This window comes from Callorhinus ursinus, unplaced genomic scaffold (genome assembly GCF_003265705.2).
Source record: "Callorhinus ursinus isolate GAN/ISIS: 27379988/994484 unplaced genomic scaffold, GSC_fseal_2.0 scaffold13, whole genome shotgun sequence".
Taxonomy (NCBI): domain Eukaryota; kingdom Metazoa; phylum Chordata; class Mammalia; order Carnivora; family Otariidae; genus Callorhinus; species Callorhinus ursinus.
This window is the reverse complement of record NW_027397075.1, coordinates 18,319,061-18,346,615: the sequence shown is the minus strand read 5'-3', so window position 1 is coordinate 18,346,615 and position 27,555 is coordinate 18,319,061. Positions and strand designations below refer to the sequence as shown.

The following is a 27,555-nucleotide window of genomic DNA, read 5'->3' as shown; positions in this document are numbered from 1 at the left end:
AAAACCTTATATTACTTTTGAGTGAAGTTTTGAAATCTGTTAGATTATTCTCATATTATGTCTCTCTGCCTTGTAAAAACATGTACAAAAATTTTTCACTTTAGATGGTGGGAAAATCCAGGAAAGTCATGGAAATATAAAGTGACTTGGGCAAGTAGAAACAGAATTTAATTTTAATGATTTCTATAGATGGTGATGAAATGCAAGTAGAACTTTTAATTGAACTGGTAATATTTTATTTCTGTATTAAAAGAGGACGTTGCTGATGATGTTTTTAATATTTCCCTCATTTATAAGAACACTTGCACACACGCACAAATGCACACACACACAAAATGGAATACTACTCAGCCATAAAAAAGAGTGAAATCTTGCCATTTGCAACAATATGGATGGACCTCGAGCATATTATGCTAAGTGAAATAAATCAGACAAAGAAAGACAAATACCATATGATTCACTCATGTATGGAAACTAAAAAAAGAAAAAAAAGAGGCACCTGGGTAGCTCAGTCGGTTGAGTGTCTGCCTTTGACTCAGATCCTGGGGTCCTGGGATCGAGCCCTGCTTCTCCCTCTCCCTCTGCTGCTCCCCCTGCTTGTGTTCTCTCACTCTCTCTCTGTCAAATAGGTAGATAAAATCTTTAAAAAAAAAAAAAGACAAAAACCCAAAAAAACTCTTAAATACAGAGAACAAACTGGTGGTTACCAGAGGGGAGGTGGGTGAAATAAGTATAGTGAATTAAGAGGTACAGATTTCTAGTTATAAAAAGAACAAGGCATGGAGATGAAAAAAAAAAAGTACAGAATAGGGAATATAGTCAATGATATTATAGTAACGTGGTGACAGGTGCTGACTACACTTATTGTGGTCAACATTGAATAGTGTATAAAATTGTCAGCTCATTATGTGGTGCACCTGAAACTCATATAACACTGTATGTCATTTTCATGTGAATGAAAAAAATGCAAAAAAATAAATCCAATTAATAAATTGCTAAATGATTTCAATAGATGCTTCACCAAAGATATAAGGATGTCAAAGAAATACTAGAGAAGATATTCAACATATTAGTCAATAGAAAAATGCAAATGAACCCATAGTGTCTAGCATTTACAAGATTAAGCATACCAAGTGTTGGTGAGGCTATGGGGAAACTTGGAATCCTATGTGCTGCTGAGGGGAATTATAAAATGGTGTAACCGCTTTGGAAAACTGATGATTTCTCTCTTTTTTTTTTAAGATTTTATTTATTTATTTGAGAGGGAGAGAATGAGAGATAGAGAGCACGAGAGGGAAGAGGGTCAGAGGGAGAAGCAGACTCCCCGCTGAACAGGGAGCCCGATGCGGGACTCGATCCCGGGACTCCAGGATCATGACCTGAGCCGAAGGCAGTCTCTTAACCAACTGAGCCACCCTCTCTTTTTTTTAAGACTATTTTTTTAAAGAGAATTTTAGGTTTACAGCAAAATTGAGAGGAAGATAGATTTCCCAGATACTCCCTCCCCCCACAGATACACATGGTTCCCCTTAACAATATCTTATTAAGACAGTGATACATTGTGGTGAGTCTGTATCAACACATCATAATCCCCCAAGTCCATAGTTTACATTAGGGTTTACTCTGTGGGTTTTGAAAAATGTGTAATGACATATATCTATCATGATAATGTCATACACAGTACTTTTACTGCTCTAGTAATCTTTTGCACTCCACTTATTCCTTCCTCTCCCCATGGCCCCAATTCGTGGCAACTGCTGATCTTTTTACCGTCTCCAGAGTTTTGCATTTTCCAGAATGTCATATGTTGGAATCATACCATATGTAGCCTTTTCAGATTGGCTTCTTTCACTTAGTAGTATGCATTTCAGGTTCCCCTGTATCTTTTCATGGTTCGATAGTTCATCCTTTTTAGTGCTGAATAATATTCCATTGTCTGAATATACTATTTTTTTTATCCTTTCACTTACTAAGAGACATCTTGGTTGCTTCCAAGTTTTGGCAATTATGAGTAAAACATATGTAACATGTAAACATCCATGTTAAGGTTTTGGTGTGGACATAGGTTTTCAGCTCATTTGGGTAGATACCAAGGAGTGTGTTGCTGGATTGTGTGATAAGACTTGTTTAGTTTTATAAGAAACCACCAAACTATCTTCCAAAGTGTCCATGTCATTTTACATTCCCATCAGAATGAACGAGAGTTTCTGTTGTTCCGCATCTTGCCAGCATTTGGTGTTGTCTGTGTTCTAGATTTTGGTCATTCTAATAGATGTTAGTAGTGTCTCGCTTAATTTGCATTTCCCTGATGACATATGATGTGGAGCATCAAAGTGGCTTATTTGTCATCTGTATATCTTCTTTGGTAATATTTGGCTTCTTTGGTTTCTTAAAAGGTTAAACATACACTGATCATATGACCCAGCCGTGCTATTGCTAGGTATTTATTTAAGAGAAATTAAAGCATAGGTTATACAAAAACATTTCTCTACAGAAATGTTCATATCAACTTTGTTGTAATAACCCCAAACTGGAAACAATGCAAACGTCCACCAATAGGTGAATGGATAAACAAATTACAACACATTCAAAGAAAAAGATACTGTTCTCCAGTAAAAAGAATGATCCATTGAGGGACGCCTGGTAGCTCAGTCGGTTAAGCATCTGCCTTCAGCTCAGGTCATGATCCCAGGGTCCTGGGGTTGAGTCCCGCGTCGGGCTCCCTGCTCAGCGGGGAGTCTGCTTCCCCCTCTCCTCCCCGCTTGTGCTCTCTCTCGCTATCTCACTATCTCATTCTTAAATACATTATTCAAGAGAAAGAGGAAAAGAGGGAACGGTGAGATGGATGGTCTGATTTCCAAGTTTTTTTTTTTAATGTTTATTTGAGAGAGAAAACATGAGCAGGGTAGGAGCAGAGGGAGAGAGAGAAGCAGAGCAGGGAGCCCCACTGAGCAGGGAGCCAGACGTGGGCCTCCATCCTCTGTCACTATCTCTGTCTCTCTCTCTCAAATAAATAAATAAAATCTTAAAAAAAAAAGAACCATTGATACATGTAACAACGTGGATTAATCTTGGAATAATTATGCTGAGTGAAAGAAGCCTGACAAAAGAATTCATACTAGATGATCTCTTTTATATAAAATTTTAGAAGATAGAAACTATAATGACAGAAAGCAACTTAGTGATTGCTTGAGAAGTGGGCGTATGGAAGTGGGAGGGGTGCAAAGGAGGGATAATCAAGTGCCACAAGGAAACTTTGGGTAGTGATTGATGTCTTCAGATGTTCATTATCTTGTCTGTGATGGTGGTTTTGTGGATATGTATTTTGTGGCACGAAAGCTATGTTTAAGTTACTTTGGTTCATTCCAGTATTTGAAAATAGAAGATAGGCCCTGAAGATAAGAGTAAATTCAGTATTTATGCTTTAAGGCAGGAAGTATGATTAAACATTTACACAGTGGTAAGACTCATCTTTAGTTCTATATTGGTGTGCTCACTGGCTCACAGGGAAAATATCATGTTCTTCTAAATAGAATATTATAATTGAACTTTGTCCCAGGAGGAGACCTGGCATCCAGATGCAGTGTTGTCAAAGGATGGTGAACAAATCCTCCTGCTTTGTAGGAAAGGATAATGTAGACTTGCTTATAACCCTTTAAGTCTTGCAAAGTCCTATTTTTAAAAAGATATAATTTAGGGCGCCTGGGTGGCTCAGTTGGTTAAGCGACTGCCTTCGGCTCAGGTCATGATCCTGGAGTCCCGGGATCGAGTCCCATGTCGGGCTCCTGCTCAGCGGGGAGTCTGCTTCTCTCTCTGACCCTCTTCCCTCTCGTGCTATTTCTCATTCTCTCTCTCAAATAAATAAATAAAATCTTTAAAAAAAATAAAAATAAAAAGATATAATTTACTTTGAAGAGAAACTATTATTATTTCTAAGAACTCATTCTTAAATACATTATTTGAGAGAAAGAGAAAAAGAGGGAATGGTGAGATAGATGGTCTAATTTCAAGGGGTTTTTTTTAATTTATTTTTTTAAAATGTTTTATTTATTTGAGAGAGAGAGCATGAGCAGGGGGAGGAGCAGAGGGAGAGAGAGAAGCAGACTCCCCACTGAGTGGGGAGCCAGACGTGGGGCTCAATCCCGGGACTCCAGGATCATGACCTGAGCCAAAGGCAGACGCTCAATCGACTGAGCCACCCAGGCGCCCCTGTTTGTTTTGATTTTAAAGATTTATTCACTTGAGAGAGAGAGTGTGAGTGAGCGTGGGATAGGGCAGAGGGAGAGGGAGAGAGAAACTTTAGCAGACTCCTCGCTAAGCTTAAGCGTGACCTGGGCCTTGATCTCACGACCTTGAGATCATGACCTGAGCTGAAACTAAAAGTCAGATGCTCAACCGACTGTGCTACCTAGGGGCCCCGTGATTTCAAGTTTTTGTATAGGACAGTTATCAGTTTATATGATTTTTATAATTTATTCTAGATGTTCTTCTGCATTTTTTGAGGAAGAGAGATCAGCATTAAAACAGAAACGACAGAAAATAAGGCTCTTACAACAAAGGAAAGTTGCAGATGTTTCCCAGTTCAAAGATCTCCCAGATGAAATTCCTTTGCCTCTGGTTATTGGAACCAAAGTTACAGGTAAGTGAACATAAGCTCATTACCATTTTGCTTATAATTTTTCACCAAGATAACTACTAGGTAACCAGTAGACAAATGGCTTTTAAATTTTAAAAGCTTAAACTCTAGTCCTACAGCAATGTCCTACAGAAGTTATTATTTCTTCTTCTGTAGCATCTGGTTTTTAAACTACTTGGGAAAAAGTGTAGTGGTTCAAAGCAATGTCTACTACAACATAAACTAAAGCAAACTGCCACAAAGATGAAATTTAAAATTCACTAGATTAAGCATAGCTAGACATTGTTTAAATTTCTAAAATTTTAAATTGTTCTATCTTTTGCTTTCACATCATTTATTTTCCTTCCTAACCAATCTTAAATGGTTAAGTTAAACAAGTACCATTGTTTTTGTGCTCTTTGGGTTTAGGGATAGTCCATTTCTTTTTTTTTTTTTTTAATTTTTTTTTTTAAGATTTTTTTTTTTTTATTTGAGAGAGAGAGAATGAGAGATAGAGAGCACGAGAGGGAAGAGGGTCAGAGGGAGAAGCAGACTCCCTGCTGAGCAGGGAGCCCGATGCGGGACTCGATCCCGGGACTCCAGGATCATGACCTGAGCTGAAGGCAGTCGCTTAACCAACTGAGCCACCCAGGCGCCCAGGGATAGTCCATTTCTAATGACTGAATAGTAGGTAGTTTGCTCAGAATTTTATTTTAAGGGTGTAAATTCTGTCAACTTGCAGATGTGAGTCTGTGTGTTCTGTTCAATTATGACATGGAAGGAAAGTACCACCAAAACCTCAAGTTTAAGTTAGTCCTTAATAATTTGGTAAACTAAAATTACAGTTTATATAACAGGAAATAACAAGGTGTTAAGTGAGTAGGTAGATTAGTAACTGTACTGAAAGGGATTAAAAAATGGTTGGATTAAAAAAAATGATTGGATTTATCAAAGAATATTTTCTGGAGGAAAGGTAACCTTGAGTTACACATTAGTATCACTTTTTCTGGGGGCGCCTGGGTGGCTCAGTTGTTAAGCGTTTGCCTTCGGCTCAGGTCATGATCCCAGGGTCCTGGGATCGAGCCCCGCATTGGGCTCCCTGCTCTGCGGGAAGCCTGCTTCTCCCTCTCCCACTCCCCCTGCTTGTGTTCCCTCTCTCGCTGTGTCTCTCTCTGTCAAATAAATAAAATCTTAAAAAAAAATCACTTTTTCTGGTTATAAAAGTGGTACATGTTTCCATTATATTATAAAAAATGGGTAATTAAACGGAAAGGTAGATTAGAGGAGACTGTATCGTGCATATAAAATGCAGGTAGAATAGAGAAGAATTGATTTGGTTATAACTTACCATGATAACTTAACCATGTACAGAAGTTATAGATGATCTCTCTCTCAACAAAATTAGTTTGCAGGTGAGATTGGAGATGAAGTGAGGGGGAGATTGTGGTCTTGAAAAAATACATTAGTTCTAAAACACCATATAAATAAGTGCAGATGTAAAGTCTGCAGTACAACTATAAATCAGAGAAGTGTTGGAATGCATAAAGTGACATAAAAGTTAATTGTTTCAGAATTTTAAGGACTCGCAGTTTTATGGAGGGTCTATAAGTAGGTTGTTCTCGGTACAATGGAGAATAGGTTGGGCAGGATGTATCAGGATATGAGAAAACGGGGCGCCTGGGGGGCTCAGTCGGTTAAGCGTCTGCCTTCGGCTCGGGTCATGATCCTGGAGTCCTGGGATCGAGCCCTGCGTCTGGCTCCCCACTCGGTGGAGAGCCTGCTTCTTCCTCTGCCCCTTACCCGGCTTGCTCTCTCGCTCTCGCTCTCTCTCTCTCTCTCAAATAAATAAAATCTTTAAAAAAAAATATGAGAAAAGTTTGGGGCGCCTGGGCGGCTCAGTATTAAGTGTCTGCCTTTGGCTCAGGTCATGCTCTCAGGGTCCTGGGATAGAGCCCCACATTGGGCTCCCTGCTCAGTGGGGAGCCTGCTTCTCCCTCTCCCTCTGCCCCTCCCCCTGCTCATGCACACACACATTCTCTCAAATAAATAAATAAAATCTTTTTTTTTTTTTTTAAAGATTTTATTTATTTATTTGAGAGAGAGAGAATGAGAGATAGAGAGCACGAGAGGGAAGAGGGTCAGAGGGAGAAGCAGACTCCCTGCTGAGCAGGGAGCCCGATGCGGGACTCGATCCCGGGACTCCAGGATCATGACCTGAGCCGAAGGCAGTCGCTTAACCAACTGAGCCACCCAGGCGCCCAATAAATAAAATCTTTAAAAAAAATGATTTTTACATTTTAATTTTTATTTTAAAGATTTTATTTATTTATTTAGAGAGAGAGCATGAGCAGGGAGGAGAGGGAGAAGCAGGTTCCCTGCGAGCAGGGAGCCCAACTCAGGCCTCGATCCCAGGACCCTGAGATCATGACCTGAGCCGAAGGCAGACGCTTAACCGACTGAGCCACCCAGGTGCCCTGAGTTTTACATTTTTAAATGGCTGAAAAAAATCCCAGTAATAATATTCTGTGACACATGAAAATTATATGAAATTCAAAGACTTCATTAAGGAGGAAAGATGGTTCATAACTGAAACAGACTAATAAGAGGAAGCAGGGCAGGGCCAAAAAAAATCTGCCAGTAATTTTTTGTTTATCAGAAAAAGTTCAGCATACTGTCCAGCATGCAATACAAAATTACTAAGCCTATGAAGAAACATGAACACCGGTTCTGTAGTCAAAAGAAAAAGCCATCAGTAGAATTAGCTGAGATGGCTTAGATAGTGGAATTAGCAGTGGCTTCAAAATGTTTGTTATAAACTTAATGTAAATGTCATCATAATGAGTGGGGAAATCTCAGATAAAGAGGAATTAGGTCTAACAAATTTAGAAGTAAAAAGTACAGTATCTGAAAAGAAAAAAAAATTTTTTTTGTAGAGATTTTATTTATTTATTTGACAGAGAGTGAGAGAACAGGAGAGAGTGAGCATGAGCAGCAGAGGGAGAGGGAGAAGCAGGCTCTCTGCTGAGCAAGGAGCCCAATGCGGGACTCAATCCCAGGACCCTGGGATTATGAACTGAGCTGAAGGCAGACGCTTAACTGACTGAGCCACCCAGGCACCCCAATAATGAACTTTTTATAGAAAATGGCAAATATGTGTAAAATAGAACAATCATGTTGCAAGCTTCTTGAATTTGTTATGAGAGCATACGATGTTGACTATGAGTAGACTGTAGTAAGTAAAGCCTTGGGTATTCTGATCTGTAGAGTATTGAGGTTCAAAACCTTCCGGGTGCATCAGAATTACCTGGAGGGCTGGATGAAACAGATTGCCAGACTCCCTTCCACCCTCCGAGTTTCTGATTCAGAAGGTCAGGGGTAGGGGCTAAGAATTTGCATTTTAACAAGATTCCAAGTGATGTTAGGGCGCCTGGGTGGCTCAGTCATTAAGCCTCTACCTTCCTTAAGTGGTTAAGCGCCTGCCTTTGGCTCAGGTTATGATCCCAGGGTCCCTGCTCTGCGAGAAGCCTGCTTCTGCCCCGCCCCCACTCCCCCTGCTTGTGTTCCTGCTGTCACTGTCTCTCTCTTTGTCAAATAAATAAATAAAATCTTAAAAAAAAATAATAAAAAAAGGGGCGCCTGGGTGGCTCAGTCGTTAAGCGTCTGCCTTCAGCTCAGGTCATGATCCCAGGATCCTGGGATCAAGCCCCGCATCGGGCTCCCTGCTAGGCAGGAAGCCTGCTTCCCCTCTCACACTCCCCTTGCTTGTGTTCCCTCTCTCGCTGTCTCTCTGTCAAGTAAATAATTAAAATCTTTAAATAAATAAATAAATAAATAAGATTCCAAGTGATGCTGCTAGGGTGGGGCTATACTTTGAGAACTAGTAGAAGGGCCTACTTTTTTTTTTTTTTTTGAGAGAGAGAGAGAGAGAGAGAGCGGGCGGGGAGGGGCAGAGGGAGAGGGGGAAACAGACTCTGCTGAGGGCAGAGCCTGAGGCAGGGCTGGATCTCACAACCCTGAGATGATGACCTGAGCCAAAATCAAGAGTGGGACGCTTAACCGACTGAGCCCACAGGCACACCAGGACCTACTTTTTAAAAAATGCTGAGAGGCGCATACCTAAAAAGCCAACAGAGAAGTTAATTTTGAAATTCTAGCAAATAATTAAATGAAAAGATGATGGGAAATAAAGGACAGGGGAACAAAAACCATGGGATAAATAGAAAATAAACAGCAAGATGGTAGACTCAAGTCTGGTCCTATTTTCATTATATTAAATGTCAATGAACTAAGCACAATACTGAAAAAGTAGAGATTATCAGACTGGATTAAAAAAAAAAGAAATGCCTGAGACACCTGAGTGGCTCAGTCTGTTAAGCATCTGCCTTTGGCACAGGTCATGATCCTGGGGTCCTGGGATCCAGTCCTGCATCAGGCTCTCTGTTCAGCGGGAAGTCTGCTTCTCCCTCTCCCTGCCGCTCCCCCAGCTTATGCTCTCTCTCTCTCTCTCTCTCTCTGTTAAATAAATAAATAAAATCTTTTTTAAAAAATGCCTAACAGTATGCTATCTTTAAGAATTATACTTAAAATAGGGCGCCTGGATGGCTCAGTCGTTAAGCGTCTGCCTTCGGCTCAGGTCATGATTCCAGGGTCCTGGGATCGAGTCCCACATCGGGCTCCCTGCTCGGCGGAAAGCCTGCTTCTCCCTCTCCCACTCCCCCTGCTTGTGTTCCTTCTCTCTCTGTGTCTCTCTCTGTCAAATAAATAAATCTTTAAAAAAAAAAAAAGAATTATACTTAAAATATAAAATCACCAGTAGATTAAAAGCGAAAGGGTGAAAAAGATATGCCATGCAGCTATTGACCATAGAGAGTTGAAGTGGCTGTATTTTTTTTTTTATAGATTTTATTTATTTATTTGAGAGAGAGAATGAGATAGAGAGAGAGCACGAGAGGGAAGAGAGTCAGAGGGAGAAGCAGACTCCCTGCTGAGCAAGGAGCCCGATGCGGGACTCGATCCCGGGACCCCAGGATCATGACCTGAGCCGAAGGCAGTCGCTTAACCAACTGAGCCACCCAGGCGCCCTGAAGTGGCTGTATTAACATTAGACAAAATAGATTTCAAGACAAGGAGTATTACCAGAGAGAGAGAGAGGAATATTTGATAATGATAAAAAGGTCAATTCAGCAGAAGAATGCAATAATCCTGATATACAATCCTTAGTAAGTCCTTCATAACAGAACTTTAAAATACTTAAAGCAAAAACTGAGACAACTAAAGGAAGTCATATACAAATCAACAGTCATAGATTTTAACACCTCTCTACCAGTAACTGAGAAGAGGAAAAAAAAAAATCAGTACAAATATAGAGAATCTGAAAAACACTGTCAATTATGATGATCCAATTGATATATTTTTTAAAGATTTTATTTATTTGGGGGGGGACAGAGGGACCCTGAGATTATGACCCGAGCTGAAGTCAGAAGCTTAACCAACTGAGCCATCCAGGTGCCCAGATCCAATTGGTATTTTTGAATGCTAAGCCCCAAAACTATAGAATACATATTCCTTGCACATGCACATGATTTGTTTGTCGAAATAGACTATCTGATGGCAATGTCAATACATTTTAAGAGATTGAAATCATACATAGAATGTCTCTGAACACAACAGAATTTAATTAGAAAGCGAAACAATAAGATCCTGAAGACACTCAAATATTTAGGAATTAAATGTTCTACTTGTAAGTAACTCCTAAGTAAAAAGAGAAAGTTCAAGGGAAAATAGCAAATACTTCTAATATAAAAATAATAAAAATATAACATATAAAAATTTGTGGGGTACAGCTAAAGCAGTAGTTACAGGAAAATTTACAGTTTTAAATGCTTATATCAGAAAAAAGTGCTTATATATTTCAAAAAACTGTTTAAATTTGCATTTTAAGAAACCAGAGAATAAACCCACAGCAAACATCATACTCAATAGGGAGACGTTGAGAGCTTTCCCTCTAAGATGAGAAGACAAGGGTAGCCACTCTCACCAGCATAGTACTGGAAGTCCTAGCCAGAGCAGTTGGGCAAAAAAAAGAAGTAAAGGCATCCAAATCAGAAAGGAGGAATTAAAATTGTCTCTGTTTACAAGTGAAATGATCCTATATAGAGAAAACCCTAAAGACTCCACCTAAAAACTATCGGAACTAATAAATTCAGTAAAGCTGCAAGGATGTAAAATTAATATACAAAAATTGTTGCATTTCTATATGCTAATGTTCAAAATACTTGAAAAAGAAAATAAGAAAACAATCCCATTTATGATGGCATCAAAAACACTAAAATACTTAGGAATAAATTTAACCAAAGAAATGAAAAATCTATACACTGACAACTATAAGACATTGATGAAACAAACTGAAGACACAAATAAATGGAAAGATATCTCATGCTCATGGATTGGAATACTCAATATTGTTAAACTGTCCATACTTCCCAAAACCATCTGTAGACTCAGTGCAGTCCCTATGAAAATTCCAGTGGCGGGTGCCTGGGTGGCTCAGTCAGTTAAGCGTCTGCCTTCAGCGCAGGCCATGATCCTGGGATCCTGGGATCAAGTCTTGAGTTGGACTCCCTGCTCAGCGGGAAGTCTGCTTCTCCTTCTGCCTCTGTCGTTCCCCCTGCTTGTGCTCTCTCTCTCTCTCTCTCTCTCTCTGTCAAATAAATAAATAAATAAAATCTAAAAAAAAACCAGTTCTGCCAAGATTGATTTGTTGAGTCCAAATCACAGCAGACATTTTCTTTTTTTTTAATAGAAATTGATATGCTTATTCTAATATTTATGTGGAAATGGGAAGGGTAGCCTAACCCAGAAGTGGATCCACACATATGTGCAGTTGACTTTCTAAAGGCATCAAAGCATTTCAGTGGAAAGGAAGGGCATTCCAACAATGCTGGAGCGATTAGATATCCATAAGAACCTTGATGCTTCCTCACACCTCACAAGAAAACTATCTAAGATGGACCAAAGGGCTAAACATAAAAGCTAAAGTTATAAAGCTTCTATAAGTAAATATAGGAAAATAGCCTTGTGATTTGTAAGTAGGCAGATATTTCTTGGATCTGACAAAATAACAAAAGAAGATGATTTTTAGGTTTACCTTAAAAACTTTTGCTCATTAAAAGTGACCATTAAAGGGGCGCCTGGGTGGCTCAGTTGGTTAAGCGACTGCCTTCGGCTCGGGTCATGATCCTGGAGTCCCGGAATCGAGTCCCGCATCGGGCTCCCTGCTCAGCGGGAAGTCTCCTTCTCCCTCTGACCCTCCCCCTCTCATGTGCTCTCTCTCTCTTTCTCATTCTCTTTCAAATAAATAAATTTTTTAAAAAATCTAAAAAAAAAAAGTGACCATTAAGGAAATAAATAGGCCACATATTGGGAATAAATATTTCCAAAATGTATATCTGAAAAAAGACCTGTATCTAGAAAATGTAAAGAACTCTGTAAGTTAGTAATAAAAAGATAGTCTGGTTCAAATAACTAGATAAAACACTTGGGTAGACACTTCCCAAAGGAAGATATATGAATGGCGAATAAGCACATAAGTACTCAGCGTCATCAGGAAAATGCAAATTAAAAGCACAGTGAAGTAGCACTGCACACACCCCAGAACAGCTAACCCTGAAACAACTCATAACACCAAGTGTTGTCGAGGATGTGGAGCTACCATAATTCCTGGACTCTTTTGATGGCATTGTGAAATGGTCTACTACTTTGGAGAAAAGTGTGCCGGTGTTTTACAAAACTAAACTTATGCCTGCCCTATGATCCAGCTCTTCTCCTCCAAAGTATTTCCTTAAGAGAAGTGAAAACAGCTGTCCCGGAAGGATAGCTATGTACTAGAATGTTCATAATTTTAAAGCCAAAACCTGGAATCAACAGGAAAATGGATAGACATAATATTTTCTTATGATGGAATACAAATTAGCAATTAAAAGAAACTACTGACATATAGATTAGCTTCAGACAATATGCTGAGCAAAAGCTGAAAGCTATAGAATGCATATCGTTAGGTTTTCATTTCTATGAAGTTGTAGAACGAGCAAAATTAATTCATGGCAGAAAAATATCAGAAAAGTGGTTCTGCTGAAGAGGGGATTGATTGGGAAGGGGGAGCTTTCTGGAATGATAGGAATATTTTGTGACTTGATAAAGATTTGTTTTACATGGATATTTGCCATAATTTATAGAATTATACACTTACATTTAGATTTCACCATATGTAAATTTTACCTAAAAAAAAGTGCTGTAAACAAAATTCCACATTCCTTACTGTGAAAAATTTTTTAGTAAACAAGTACTAGTAGACCAATTCTTCCCCCGAAACACTGACAAAATGAATTTTATTTTATTTTATTATTCTTAAAGATTTTATTTATTTGTTTGACAGAAAGATAGCAAGAGAGGGAACACAAGCAAGGGGAGCGGGAGAGGGAGAAGCAGGCTTCCCACGGAGCAGGGAGCCTGACGCGGGGCTCAATCCTGGGACCCTGAGATCATGACCTGAGCCGAAGGCAGACGCTTAACCATCTGAGCCACCCAGGCACCCCGAGACAAAGAAGTTTAAACCAAAATATTTTTTAAAGTTTTTGAACGAGTTAAGTAGAACTGAATAGAAGTTATCCATTGCTTGAACAGATAGATACTCCTGTAATAATAGGGGAACCTGACTTGTACTTCAGATGTAGGTCTGTGGAAGAGGGGCATAAATTTCATCTGCAGGGCACCTGGGTGGCTCAGTTGGTTAAGCATCTGCTTTAGGCTCAGGTCATGATCTCAGGATCCTGGGATCGAGCCCCGCATTGGGCTCCCTGCTCAGTGGGGAGTCTGCTTCTCCCTTTCCTCCCTGCTCGTGCTGTCTCTTGCTATCTCTGTCTCTCTCAGATAAATAAATAAAGTCTTAAAAAAATAAAATAAATATTATCTTCAGATAAAAATTAAAAATGTGGCAATATCTTTTTTCTTGATTTATGAAAGTAATACATACTCAAAAAAAAAAAATCCCCAGAAGTGATACCCTCTTCCCCCAGTTTTATATTTCTCTAAAGTTTGGTGTATTTAGTCCTACAATATATGCCAAAATATAAGCTTGTCCTCCCTCCCAATTTTCCCTTGAGAAAAATATGGTTGCTTTATATTCAAATTCTTACATTTTTCATTTTACAAGTATTCTCTCAGATTATTTTACATACCCAAGCCTAAGGGCTTTTTGGTGACGACTCACTGATTTCTAACATAATTTTGTTGTGGTTTGAGAATGTACTTTGTATGATTTCAGTTCTTTTAAAGTTATTGAGACTTAGGGATGCCTGGGTGGCTGAGTTGATTAAGTGTCTGCCTTTGGCTCGGGTCATGATCTCAGGGTCCTGGGATCGAGTCCCGCATCAGGCTTCCTGCTCAGCGGGGAGCCTGCTTCTCCCTATGCCTGCCACTCCCCCTGCTTGTGCTCTCTCTCTCTGTCTCTGACAAATAAATAAAATCTTTAAAAAAATAAAGTTATTGAGACTTGCTTTATAGCCTAGCAGATGGTCTGTCTTACAGAATGTCCCATATGTGTTTCAGAGGAATGTTTCAATGTTGGGTCGAGTGTTCCATATATGTTAGTTAGACATAGGGTTGAGAGTTTTGCTCATATCTTCTACACTGCGCTCTGACGTTCCTTGTTTCTGATGAGATGTACCTATTGTGTTGCTGTTCTTCTATATGTTATTTTTCTCTTGATGCTTTCAATATTTTCTCTCTGTCCTTGGATTTTGGAAATTTCACTATGGTGTTTTAGGTATGATCCTCTTTGTATTTCATTGAGCTCCTTGAACGTTCAAAGCTTCTTGGATTGGTAGGTTAATTTTTAAATCAAATGTGGGAGATTTTTTTACCACTAATTCTTCAAATATTTTTTCTGCTTTCTGTCTTTTGGGACTTTCATTACAAATACGTTGGTAATGTGATATCTTCCCATAGGTGTCTCTCTTCTTTTTCTTCCAGTATTTTTTTCTCTCTGTTCTTTGGATTGAATAATTTCTGTTGGTCTCTTCTTAATAGATCACAATCCAGACTTCTAAAATACATTATTTGAAATGTTCGGTGATTCTTCTGCTATCTCAAATTTGCTCTTTACCTCTAGAGTTTTTCTTTTGTAGGTTCTGTTTGTTGAGATATCCTATCAAGTATTGTCATCTTTCTTTTAATTCTCTGAACATATTTATAGTATCTACTTCTGACGTCTTTGCTAATCTATCATTTCTGTCAATTTCTGCTTAATACCTCTTTTATCCTGAGTAAGAGTCATGCCTTTTTATTTCATTACATGTCTAGTAATTTTTGGTAGAAAACTTGACATTTTAGATAACAATCGTAGTAACTCTGCCTTCTAATTTTTTTGATAGTTGTGTTTGCTTCAGTAACTTGTCTTGTGCAACCACTGATGTCTCTGCTCATTTTTTTTTTATTCTTATATTTTTAAGCTTGGCTTCCTAGGAGTTGCACCTGTGTCTGTATAACTTAGTGATCAACCAGTGACTTCGGCAGAGGTTGTACTCAAGCATCTTAATAAGAAAGGCCTCAGATTAATCCTTGTGTGAGTTGGGAAATACAAAGTTGGTGTCAGTTTTCAAGTGAACCTTAGCTTTTACTTTTTGCCAGGCTTGCTTACGTCTTCTCTACCCATTCACATAGTTTTCCAGTTAGCTAGAGATTTATGGAGAGCTTTCAGCCCTTTATGGCTCTTTAGTTTCCAGGATCTCCCTGTTCTGCCACTCACCTTAGCTAGGACTACACTTTGGGCTTACAAAACCATGGGCTTCTCTTATTCGCTCCTGATCAAGTCTACCACTTTTAACTGGCAGGGTCACAGGTTTTACCTGTTGGTCCACCTTGAGTCTGCTGCCTCTGGCAGTCACACTCCTGTTTCATGACCAGCCGTTCACTAGTAAAACAATTCTTACCAACCAAGGTAGTGGTGATGGTGGGGGTGTAAATGGCCTCATGCAAAAGGCCACTGACTTCCCTTGTCCTTACCTGAAGCTTTAGCAGGTTTTTAACAGTAAATATTTTTTCTTTAAATATTTACTTATTTATTTGAGGGAGAGCGTGAGGGGAGGGGCAGAGGGAGAGAAGTAGACTCCATGCTGAGCATGGAGCCCGACGCAGAGCTTGATCCCACAACCCTGAGGTCATGGCCTGAGCCGAAATCAAGAGTCAGACGCCCAACCAACTGAGCCACCCAGGCGCCCCAAAAGTTAATGTTTCATAATTGTTTTTTGCATTTGGTCCATTTCCAGAACCCCGAATTGGTTGTCTTCGACAATCACAGTCCAGGTGCAGTACATCACCTCTGTTAGTATGGGAACAATGGGAGCACTCCTGAAATTCTTTTGATAGTTGCTTTGAAAGTCCTTGTGGGCAGGACTTTCTAAGGATCGCAGTCTTAGGCCTGCTGTATTAATCTTTTCTGAACATCATCCTGGTCTTTTTTTGGTAGTTGAACTGCTCCTAATGTTTCACTTGAGTATAATAACCAAAATTCTTCTGTTGACTTTTTCAATTTGGGGTTTAAAGCAATGATTTAAAAATATTTTCCCCTTGGTTGCCTATGTGGCTCAGTCAGTTAAGTGTCTGCCTTCAGCTCAGGTCATGATCCCACAGTCCTGGGATTGAGTCCCATGTCAGGCTCCCTGCTTAGCTGGAAGTCTTCTTCTCCCTCTGCCACTCCCCCCTGCTTGTGCGCGCTCTCTCTCTCTCTCTCTCAAATAAATAAATAAAATCTTTAAAAAATAAATTTTCCCCTGGTAGATATATGATTTCATTCGTTTATCAAATTAGCGATCATCATTTTTTTTTAAAAGATTTTCTTTATTTGGCAGCAAGCACAAGCAGGGGGAGCAGGAGAGGGAGAGGGAGAGGGAGAAGCAGGCTCCCTGCTGAGCAGGGAGCCCGACGTGGGGCTCGACCCCAGGACCCTGGGATCATGACCTGAGCCAAAGGCAGAGGCTTAACCGACTAAGCCATTCAAGCATCCCGCGATCATCATTTATAGTTGTAGTTTAAAAATTTTGTTGTTTCTCTAAACCTAAAATGAAGTGCATCCTTTTTTTGAGACTGGAATAAACAATAATACTATACTTTCTACATTTTAAATTACATGCTTGGAGCAGTTTTGACAATTTGTTATATCTTCCAAATATCTTAATGCCTTTTTGTTTCTTTTTCCCAGCTCGATTACGTGGTGTTCATGATGGTCTCTTCACTGGACAAATAGATGCTGTGGACACTTTTAATGCTACTTATAGAGTAACTTTTGATAGGGCAGGGCTTGGAACCCATACCATCCCTGACTATGAAGTTCTTGTAAGTATTTCATAATACACTTGTGTCTTATTCCTGTTAAATATGTTACATGGGGTACCTGGCAGGCTCAGTCAGTAGAGCATGTGACTCTTGATCTTGAGCTTGTGAGTTCAAGCCCCACATTGGGTGTGGAGATTACTTAAAAATTTTTTAAAATCTTTTTTTTTTTTTTAAGATTTTATTTATTTGTGAGAGAGAGCATAAGCATGGGCAGCAGTAGGCAAAGGGAGAAGCAGGCTCCCCGCTGAGCAGGGAGCCTGATGCATGGCTCGATCGCAAGACCCTGGGATCATGACCTGAGCCAAAGGCAGATACTTAACTGACTGAGCCACCCACGTGCCTCAAAAATTTTAAAAATCTAAAAAAAGAAAAAACCACCAAGCAAAAAAAACAAAAAACAAAAAACAACTGTGTTGTGTAGAATTTTCTACAGACTGTATTTTGTGATAGAATCAAGACTTCAGGTCATGGAGGAAGAGATCCTTTGGAGTTCACAGGCCTGCCTCCTAGGCCCCTAGACTAGAACTCTACTCAAGTCTTCAACATTGTCTAGACGTGAACATCCCTCCATTATACCTTACCCACACACCATTTTAGTGTGACAGAGCTGATCACTCCTCACTCAATTACCTTGGGGAATAAGCAAAATGACACTTTCATTCCAGCTGTGTTGTTAAAGTATGGTCATCTTGCAAAATGATTTTAAAAGTATGAAGTAACATCTTGCACATTAGGATTTGTTCTCTTGTTTTATCCTCAGAATTATGCAGGGTGGCTTTTAATTACTCTCACTTTTTGCATGATGAAACTTAAGACGTAGTACATTAAGTGGCTCTAGAGCTGGTTTCCTGGCAGGCTGAGACCAGAATCCGGATCTTTTGAATTCTTGAATCAGTCCTTTAAACTACTAGGCCATTATTTCACGATTTCATGTCTGATTTAGCAGTGTCATGAGAGTTATGCACCTTTCTAATAAGTCAAAATAATTTTGAGAACTAAGACAACTCTGCAATCTAATAAAGTTTTTAAAAAGTTGAATGATGAACTTTCTTTTTTTTTAAGGTTTTAAAGTAATCTCTGCACCCAATGTGGGGCTCAAACTCACGACCCTGAGATCAAGAGTTGTATACTGTACTGACTGAGCTGGCCAGCTGCCTCAGTAATGAACTTTATATTTTTTATTTTTATTTTAAAAAAAATTTTATTTTTATTTTCCAAAGATTTTATTTATTTGACAGAGGGAGAGAGAGCACAAGCAGGGGGAGCAGCAGAGGGAGAGGGAGAAGCAGGCTCTCTGCTGAGCAAGGAGCCCGATGCGGGACTCGATCCATGAACTGAGCCTTTAAAAGTTCAAAAGAAAGACACTTAACTGACTGAGCTACCCAGGTGCCCCAATAATGAACTTTTTATAACAGAATTGTTTGCCACTAAGCATTATGGAAATTAAATTGTTGACTTTTAACCTCCCTTTTTTCATTTTTGTTATAAACTTGATTTTTAAGGTTTACGACCTTACAATTAAAAATCAAAATTTCTTGGGGCACCTGGGTGGCTCAGTCGGTTAAGTGTCTGCCTTCGGCTAGGGTCATGATGCCAGGGTCCTGGGATCAAGCCCCACGTCGGGCTCCCTGCTCAGCAGGGAGCCTGCTTCTCCCTCTCCCTCTGCCTGCCGCTCCCCCTGCTTGTGTGCTCTCTCTCTCTGTCAAATAAATAAGATATATTTAAAAAATAAAAATTTCTTTATCTCCTTAGTGCAAATATAGAAGAATTTTCTTTTTCTGATACGTACTTTTTAAAAATTAAGGCTGTTTATTGTGAGGCGTTCCTTTTCAAACATACTTTTTAGAGAGGAGAAATAGAAGAGAAAGAAAATTTGGACTACATTTGTAGACCAAAGTATACCAACCTTAAGTGTTTTTCCTTAAAGGATGCAACCTTTCAACCTCCCCTGTCAGGAAAGGAAAACTGCTTTTCCAGTTCATTAACGTAATTTCCTTTATGAGATCATCCAGATATTCCTCTACAGCTAGGTAAGAGTGCACTGTAAGTGCAGTAGGTAATATTGAGCCAGCTTTTAGCACACAGCAAGCACCGATAGTCATAGGACACTTGAAGATTAATCTTTCAGGGCGCCTGGTTGGCTCAGTCGGTTGAGCATCTGCCTTCGGCTCAGGTCATGATCCTAGGATCCTAGGATCGAGCCCCACATCGGGGAGCCTGCTTCTCCCTTTCCCTCTGCCCTTCCCTCCCACTCCTGCTTGTTCTCTCCAATAAATAAATAAAATCTTAAAAAAAATTAATCTTTGATTTCCTGTTTCAATCCAGTGGTCTTTTTCTTTTCTTAATTCTTCTGTTTTGTGAGTTCAGCCTTTGATAGCGAAGTAGTATTTTCATATTCTGACTTACGTTTTAGGCCTTTGACCTTTGTAGGATAATAGATTCTGTGATAAATCATAGCTCATGAGTTGGTGCCTATCTCCAGCTGCAGTATCATGTTTGTAAAGCTCAGATGGTCGGTAAAGTTCTTCAAGACTTGTGGACTTTTCTCTTTTCTCAAAGAGTAATGAGCCTCATGAGACGATGCCAATTGCTGCCTTTGGACAAAAACAGCGGCCTTCTCGATTCTTCCTGACTCCACCACGGCTACATTATACTCCCCCTCTCCAGTCACCCATTACAGTAAATACTATTTTTTAAATGTCGGCAGTAATTTAAATGATTATTATGAGCGTGAGTAATGTTTTTATGAAATACACATCTATTACAGCAACTTCAGGAGGTAGCTACATTATTTTAAGTTCTCAGTTACTAAATAAAATAAGTAAATCGTTGCAACTCTGGAAATATTTTCCTTTTTGTAAGATTTTTAATGTAATATTAATTAGAATCGGATTTACTTTTTATCTAAAAATAAAATACTTTCTTTTGAACAGTCAGTGGTTAAATGATTTCCCTTTTATTCCCATAGGATAATGATCCTTTACTAGGACAGTCACCTTGGAGAAGTAAAATTTCTGGCTCTGACACTGAAACGTTAGGTGGTTTTCCAGTAGAATTCCTTATCCAAGTGGTAAGAATTGCTCTCACTATCTTGGCTTGCTTATGAAGAAAACTCAACATCTTTTGTGTTAATTAAAATTGAAAATTTTTCTGACCAAATATTTTTACCTTTTTTTTTTTTTAATCATTGTGTTCGTTTTAAGAACCCTGTTATTTCCAGCAAAGCTTGAAAATAAAAGGGTACCTGGGTGGCTCAGTCAGTTGAGCATCTGACTCTTGATTTCAGCTCAGGTCATGATCTCAGGGTTGTGAGATCAAGCCCTGTGTCAGGCTCAGCAGGGAATCTGTTTGATATTCTCTCTCTCCCTCTGCCCCTCCCATCCACTTGTGCTCTCTCTCAATCAAAAAAAAAAATTAATAAAAATAAAGTAACCTTAAGGAAATAAAAGTTATAACAGCCAAAAAAGACAGAGGTTTTTTTCGTTGAGCTCTTCTTGGGTTTGGTTCTTATTTTGCTATGTTAAGGACTCTAACATTACAGCATATACTCTGTCAAACCTGAATGGTTAGCTGTTAATAACTTGTGTAAGTACAAAGGCCTTTTTTTAGTGACCTCAGTGCGTCCTGCAATTATCAGTCAACTGAGCAGTTACAATGCACTGGCTTGCTAACTAGTGATAGACACTGAGAAATATAAGCCTCACCTGAAACAAGTGTAGAATTATTATGTAGAACAATATTCCTGAAGAGGCTGACTCATCAGAATGTAATGAGCTGTTCACTTTGAAAATTAGATTAAATCAATCATTTACTTTGAATCATAGTCTAATAATGTTTCATTTCTTTTCCTGTTTTGAAGAGAAAAACTGCTTTGGCTTGGGGTAAGAGTATAAATAAAAATATTTATAATATAATCCATTAAAATATTCAGTGTTACCACTTGCAGTTGATGTTATTTTAAGGAAATATTTTATCATTTAGTTGCAAATGTGTAGCATTTTGTATTCCTTGATCATACGTTAGTGGTTATCCTTGCAATGCAGAATTTCTTTTGCCTTTTGGCTTTCAAAGATAGATATTTTTAGATGAAAAGTTGAAATTATGAACAGAGCCAAACTTTATCCTCTTCACAAATAGGACACTTGTTTTTTAAAGAAATACTTTCCTTTAAATAATAGAGGTAAAAACAAAGCTAATATGACCTATTTGGGTGTGTGTGTGTGTGTGTGTGTGAGAGAGAGAGAGAGAGAGAGCGAGCGAGAAAGAGAGAGAGAGAGAGAGAGAGAGAGAGAGACACCAGCAGAGGGAGCCAGAAGCTAATTACTACTACAGTACCTCTGAAGTACTAATATTTTTACCGATGCTGAAATATTTGGCTTCAGTGCTTAATTTTAACTTCAAAAACTGGGTATAAAGCCTAGTTAAAACACTACTTTCATTATTGTTTTAAGCTATCTAAGAGGTAAAAATAAAAGTTCTTTTATGTACTTGTCTTTTATAATATGTAAGGTTTTATGAAACTCAAGTTGCTCTTGTTAATATTAAGCTTTGAAGTAGATGTGTGTGTGTGGTTTCTTTTTTTTTTTAAGTAAGCTCTATACCCAACATGGGACTTAAACTCACTTTTTCTGTTCTTAATATTTTTTCCTTGTGACAAAAGAAGTATTAAAAATTTTTTGCAAGTTTCGGGTCGCCTGGGTTGCTGAGTCAGAGAAGTATCAGACTCTTGATTTCTGCTCAGGTCAGGATCTCAGGGTCTTGAGATTGAGCCCTGTGTCTGGCTCTGTGCTCAGCAGGGAGCCTGCTTAAGATTTTCTTCCACTCCCCCCTCTGCCCCTGCTTACCCTCAAAAAAAAAATTGCAAATTTCATAATTCATAGTTTACAATGAATTTTCTTCTTGAGGAAACTTTTTATTTCCTGGGGTTAGGGAGTTTGAGGAATCTAAAGAGACTGATCAGCTTTCTTCAAGACGACTCAGTTTTGAAAAGAATGAAAAGGAAACAGCTGAGATTTTTTATCAGAAACAAGCAACACCACGCTAAGTAGAAACAAAAAAAGAACAGTTGTCTTCATCCCATCTTGTACTGCTTCCATCTCTAAAGAATGACACATATTTCCATAAAAATCCAACAATTTATAAGAGAAGGGAGACCTGTCCCCAGCTCTGGGCCTGCTGAGCACTAACTACAGTCTGTTCCATAACAAGTATGGGGCATATCTTACTAACTAGGCCCTCTGCCTGTATCAACTTAGGCCAATTCTTAGGGTTTTTTATTATTGAAAATTTAAAGCACATAAAAGCAGACAGAATTGTTGACTGCTCCTCTGTGTACCCATCATCGAGCTAGAACATGTTCTCAGCAAACTCCTGGTCAGGCCTATTTAATCTGTCCTTCCCCCTACTTTCTCCCTTTTGCATTATTTGGAAGCAAATACCAGACATTGTATCATTTATTTGTAAATATTTTATTACATATCTCTAAGAGATAAGGGTTTTTTTTTTTTTAAGAACCATAACTAAGGGACACCTTGCTGGCTCAGTCAGGGGAGCATGCGACTCTTGATCTCGTGTTGTGAGTTCGAGCCCCACGTTGGGTGTAGAGATTACTTAAAAAAAAGAAAAGGAAAAAAGAAAAATAACTATAATACCATTATTACATCTAAAAAGTAAACAGAACTGCCTTAATATCATCAAATGTTGAGTCAGCATTCAAATTTTCTAGTTGTCTCTTAACCATTGAATGCTCTTTTCCCTGTACAACTTATTTGAGAAACTGGATTATTTGTCCAAAGAGTCTCTGACAGTGGGTTTTACTGACTGAATCCTTGTGGTATCATTCAATGTGTTCTTTTATCTTTTGTATTTCATGTAAATTGCTCATTGGATACAGAAGTTTGATTAGATTTGGGGTTTTTATTTTGTTGGTTATTTATTTTATGTAACTACTTTTATAGGAGGTTTTGTGTTCTGATAGACCCATGCTATTTTATGTTTTTTATATAAACTTAGCTGCCACTGATTATCAGTGCCTAGATCCAGCCATTCATTAGGATTGTGAAATGGCACTGTTCTTGTTCTATCATTCCTATTTACTAACTGAAATAGTCTCTTTTTTTAAGATTTATTTATTTATTTATTTATTTTTAGAGTGAGAGAGTGGGGGTTGGGTTGTAGAGGGAGAGAGAATCTCAAGCAGACTCTGCCCCGAGCACAGAGCCTATCTCGGGACTTGATCCCATGACCCCGGCAGAAATCAAGAGTCGGACACTTAACTGACTGAGGCCCCAGGTGCCCCGGAAACAGTTTTATAAAGAAAAGCTTCCCCTAACCTATTATCTGGTTACCTAATGGTATAGTTTGTGTAGGAAAGGCAGGATAAACACGTGATTCTTTCTCTTTGCCGTCCAGCTTATAAAATAATGAGTTTGGTCACTGGCATTCTCCAGTAATGGTTAATTTTTTTAAAGTGTCTGTATGAACTCGTTAATTTGAACATATTTGTACTTCGGTCCATCCCAGTGGTTGTTCTTACTGGTCCCTGAATGGTCCCACGTGGGCCAGTGAAAGCTTGTTCAGACTGACTCCTGGGTCCTTTTGACATGTTCTGGTTACAGTGGATTTTAAGAAAATATTTTTCTGCTAGCCAGTCAGATTTATTTTTTAACATGCCTGTGCTATGTTTATTTATATTGAAACACTAAAATCTGCTAAAATATCTTAGTGAAAAATTGGTAATTTGATGTTTGTTATACCTAAAGGCCTCTATTCCAAAACATCTCTTTTTCTTTGTCTGTAGACCAAATTATCAAAAATTCTCATGATTAAAAAGGAACATATCAAAAAATTAAGGGAAATGAACACAGAAGCAGAAAAATTGGTAAGGACATTTCTCTTTTTTCTTTGTCTACTTTTAAAATGGCGTGGACTTCTCTAACGAATTAAAAATATTTTATGGAAGAAAACCTTGAGATAAATGATAAAAATGTTATTTTTAAATCCTCATTTGCTATCTTTATTCTCTTGTTATACCGAACACATGCTAAGTAAATTAGCAGTGCAGTACAGTTCATTATCCCAGACCTCATTATGCCACTGACTCTCTGGTTGGATAGGATTAATGAGTGGGCTGGGTTCTTGACAGTTTGTGTGAACGTAGAATCCTAGCCCTGGTGCCTTGACTAAGGGAGTCATGTTAACAGAGGTTATTAAAAGTGATTCAGAATAAATAAATCAAGAAATATATAAGTTGGCACATTCAGGTAATCTTGACAGTGCTTTATATCCTATTCTATTAATCTAGTCAGTCCAAAAATACGACAGTCAATTTTAGTCATAGGAGAGAATTATCAGAGTTTTTTTTTAATGTAGAAAATATTCACTAAGAAAGTTTTTGAATTGTACTGAAAGTCATAACTTGCTTATGGATTTGTAGGATGGCAAATAGATTCCATCCCAAGTACCGTCTCCAAGTGATTGCAAATGGCCACATGGAGATTTGAAAGTAAGAGAGAACTCATTCGCTAGACCCGGGCAAGCGCTATAGCTCATTACCAACATCTGCCTTGAACGCAGGACTAGGGAGTCATAGCATCAGTCATCTCTAGTGCGGGTGGGCCAAGAGGTGGATAAGGGATGCCTAGCTGAAAGAGGAACGGTCTTCTTTTAGGATGATGGAATTTTATCTGAACTTGACTTTGAATTTTCTAATTTGAACCTCCATTGTATGGAATTGGAAACTGGAAGACCAAAGATGTCAAGGAATTTCAGCCTAAGATCATCCTGCTATTTAGTAGTACAGATACCAAAACAGGCTTCTTGGGGTGCCTGGGTGGCTCAGTTGGTTAAGTGCCTGACTCTTGATCTCAGGTCTTGATTGCAGAGTCATGAGTTCAAGCCCCACATAGGGCTCCAAGCTGGACGTGGAGCCTGCTTAAAAACAAACAAACAAAACAGGCTTCTTGGTCCCAGCTCAACTCATTTAGGCACAATATGAAAACAGTATTGACAGATACACAGACTATCAAAGATAGCAAAAAGTTAGCCATAATGTATTGCCATTATACACCCTAAACATAAAAATGTATATATTTGCTTCTTTCCTACTGGACTCTTAATTCCTTTCTTGATTTCCAGCAGTTCTACTTCTACCATTTTCTCTGTGTCTTTTCATTGCTCCCCAGCAATGATCTCTTCTGATCATTTTATCATCTCTTTCATCTGTATGCATAGTCTAATTATTGTCACTTTCGTATCACTAGCTAGGACTTTGCCCTGTGTCTGGGTTCCACACCTTAAAGTACTGGGCTTGACTTAGCCTGGTTAGTATTACCTACATTTTTTTTTTTTAAGATTTATTTATTTATTTATTTGACAGAGAGAGAGACACAGTGAGAGAGGGAACACAAGCAGGGGGAGTGGGAGAGGGAGAAGCAGGCTTCCCGCGGAGCAGGGAGCCCGATGTGGGGCTCAATCCCAGGACCCTGGGATCATGACCTGAGCCGAAGGCAGATGCTTAATGACTGAGCCACCCAGGCGCCCCAAGTATTACCTACTTTGAATAGAGGCCTGATTTGATGTCGGCTCGGCTCTTGGCATGTGAGAATTTTGTAGAAGTCTAGATGGCTTGATATGTTTTATTACTTGTTTTATTTATGATTAAAAACAATTCCCATTATAAAAATTCAAATATTGTAAGACTGATGACAACAGTTCTTTATAGTGCCTTCCCCATAGATGAATGTTACTTAGCTTAGTATATGCTATAAATGTTTATATGTTAAGCATATGGACTTCTTCTTCTATGCGTGTACTGTCCTATATGGTTTTGAAAATTATTTTCTAAAAAAATTTAATTCTGTCATTATATTAACTTAATTCAGTCTTTAAAAATTTCTGTATTGTGCCGTAATTTAGTTTATTAATAGGTATTTGAGTTATTTTCATTATTTTTGTAAAATAGTGCTAAAGGGGCGCCTGGGTGGCTCAGTCGGTTAAGTGTCTGCCTTCGGCTCAGATCATGATCCCAGGGTCCTGGGATCAAGTCCCACATCGGGCTCCCTGCTCTGCGGGGGTCTGCTTCTCCCTCTCCCTCTGCTGCTCCCCCTGCTTGTGCTCTCGCTCTTTCTCTCTCAAATAAATAAATGGAGTCTTAAATGAATGAATGAATGAAAGGAGGAAAGAAAGAAAGAAATAGTGCTAGAGTAGGGCGCCTGACTAGCTTGACCTCAGGGTCATGAATTTGAGCCACACACTGGGTGTAGAAATCACTTAAATAAATAAATAAATATTAAAAATAATAAAAACAAAATGGTGCTATAGTAAATATCCTCATCTGTATAGTTCTGTGCATTTGTCTGTGTCTGTAAGATAGATTCTTTTTTTTTTTTTTTTTAAGATTTTATTTATTTGACAGAGACACCGAGAGAAGGAACACAAGCAGGGGGAGTGGGAGAGGGAGAAGCAGGTTTCCCGCTGAGCAGGGAGCCCGATGTGGGGCTTGATCCCAGGACCCTGGCATCATGACCTGAGCCGAAGGCAGACGCTTAACAACTGAGCCACCCAGGCACCCCTGTAAGATAGATTCTTAAAAAGTAGAATGGCAGGCGCCTGGGTGGCTCAGTCGTTAAGCGACTGCCTTCGGCTCAGGTCATGATCCTGGAGTCCCGGGATCGAGTCCCACATCGGACTCCCTGCTCAGTGGGGAGTCTGCTTCTCCCTCCGACCCTCCCCCCTCTCATGCTCTCTCTCTCTCTCATTCTCTCTCTCAAATAAATAAATAAAATCTTAAAAAAGAGTGGCTGGGTCAAAGTATATGAACATTTTAAAGATTTAATGAAACTTCTAGTTTAAGGTGGTAGGCTGAAAACATGTTTTCTTCCTATCCCCTACAATTTCCCATAAAATAAGATGTACAAATAAATAAATAAAATAATGGAAGCAGACTGTTTAATAATGTATGCAAGATTTTAAAAATTGTCCATGTTGGGTGAAACACGGCTGAGATGGAACATGGCTGAGTCTGCACGTTGGAACCCTAAAGAGGCTCCAGGCCCAGAGTTGCACATTTGATGGAGGAATGCAGAAGTGAGGTGCACCACTTAGAGGAATTGATTCAGTGTCTGTTTCCTCATTCCCCGTTTTCATCCTAGTGACAGAACTGGGTAAATGTGACATTTACCGGGGCACCTGGGTGGCTCAGATGGTTAAGCGTCTGCCTTCGGCTCAGGTCGTGATCCCGGGGTCCTGGGATCGAGCCCCGCATCGGGCTTCCTGCTAGGCCGGGAGCCTGCTTCTCCCTCTGCCTCTGCCTTTCTCTGTCTCTCTGACTCTCATGAATAAATAAATAAAACATTAAAAAAAAATGTGACATTTACCCAATTTAAAAAGAGAGAAGGAAACAGATTCTCCAAATGGAATTTGAATATGGAATTTGGGGGAAATTTAAGGCTTCTGCTTTTAGTAATGGTAGACTAGGTAATTTGGATTAACCTTTCTAATCCAAATAGTTGACAACAACTATTTCCTCTGGAATAAAATATAAAAATAAC

The 27,555-nt window shown here is 39.0% G+C and overlaps 1 protein-coding gene across 5 annotated transcripts in view; it reads left to right on the top strand.

Annotated features, from left to right (window-relative positions):
• Nucleotides 1-27,555, top strand: part of LIN9 (lin-9 DREAM MuvB core complex component) — a 64,776-nt gene that overhangs the window by 23,051 nt on the left and 14,170 nt on the right. For 3 of the 5 annotated variants that reach the window (XM_025878124.2, XM_025878126.2, XM_073899861.1), the window contains 5 exons: nt 4,482-4,639; nt 16,872-17,005; nt 19,565-19,684; nt 19,974-20,075; nt 23,805-23,885. In XM_025878124.2, coding sequence (XP_025733909.1) covers nt 4,482-4,639; nt 16,872-17,005; nt 19,565-19,684; nt 19,974-20,075; nt 23,805-23,885 — 595 coding nt within the window. The remainder of the gene's footprint in view (nt 1-4,481; nt 4,640-16,871; nt 17,006-19,564; nt 19,685-19,973; nt 20,076-23,804; nt 23,886-27,555) is intronic. The other 2 variants (XM_025878125.2, XM_073899862.1) reach the window with 2 other exon arrangements.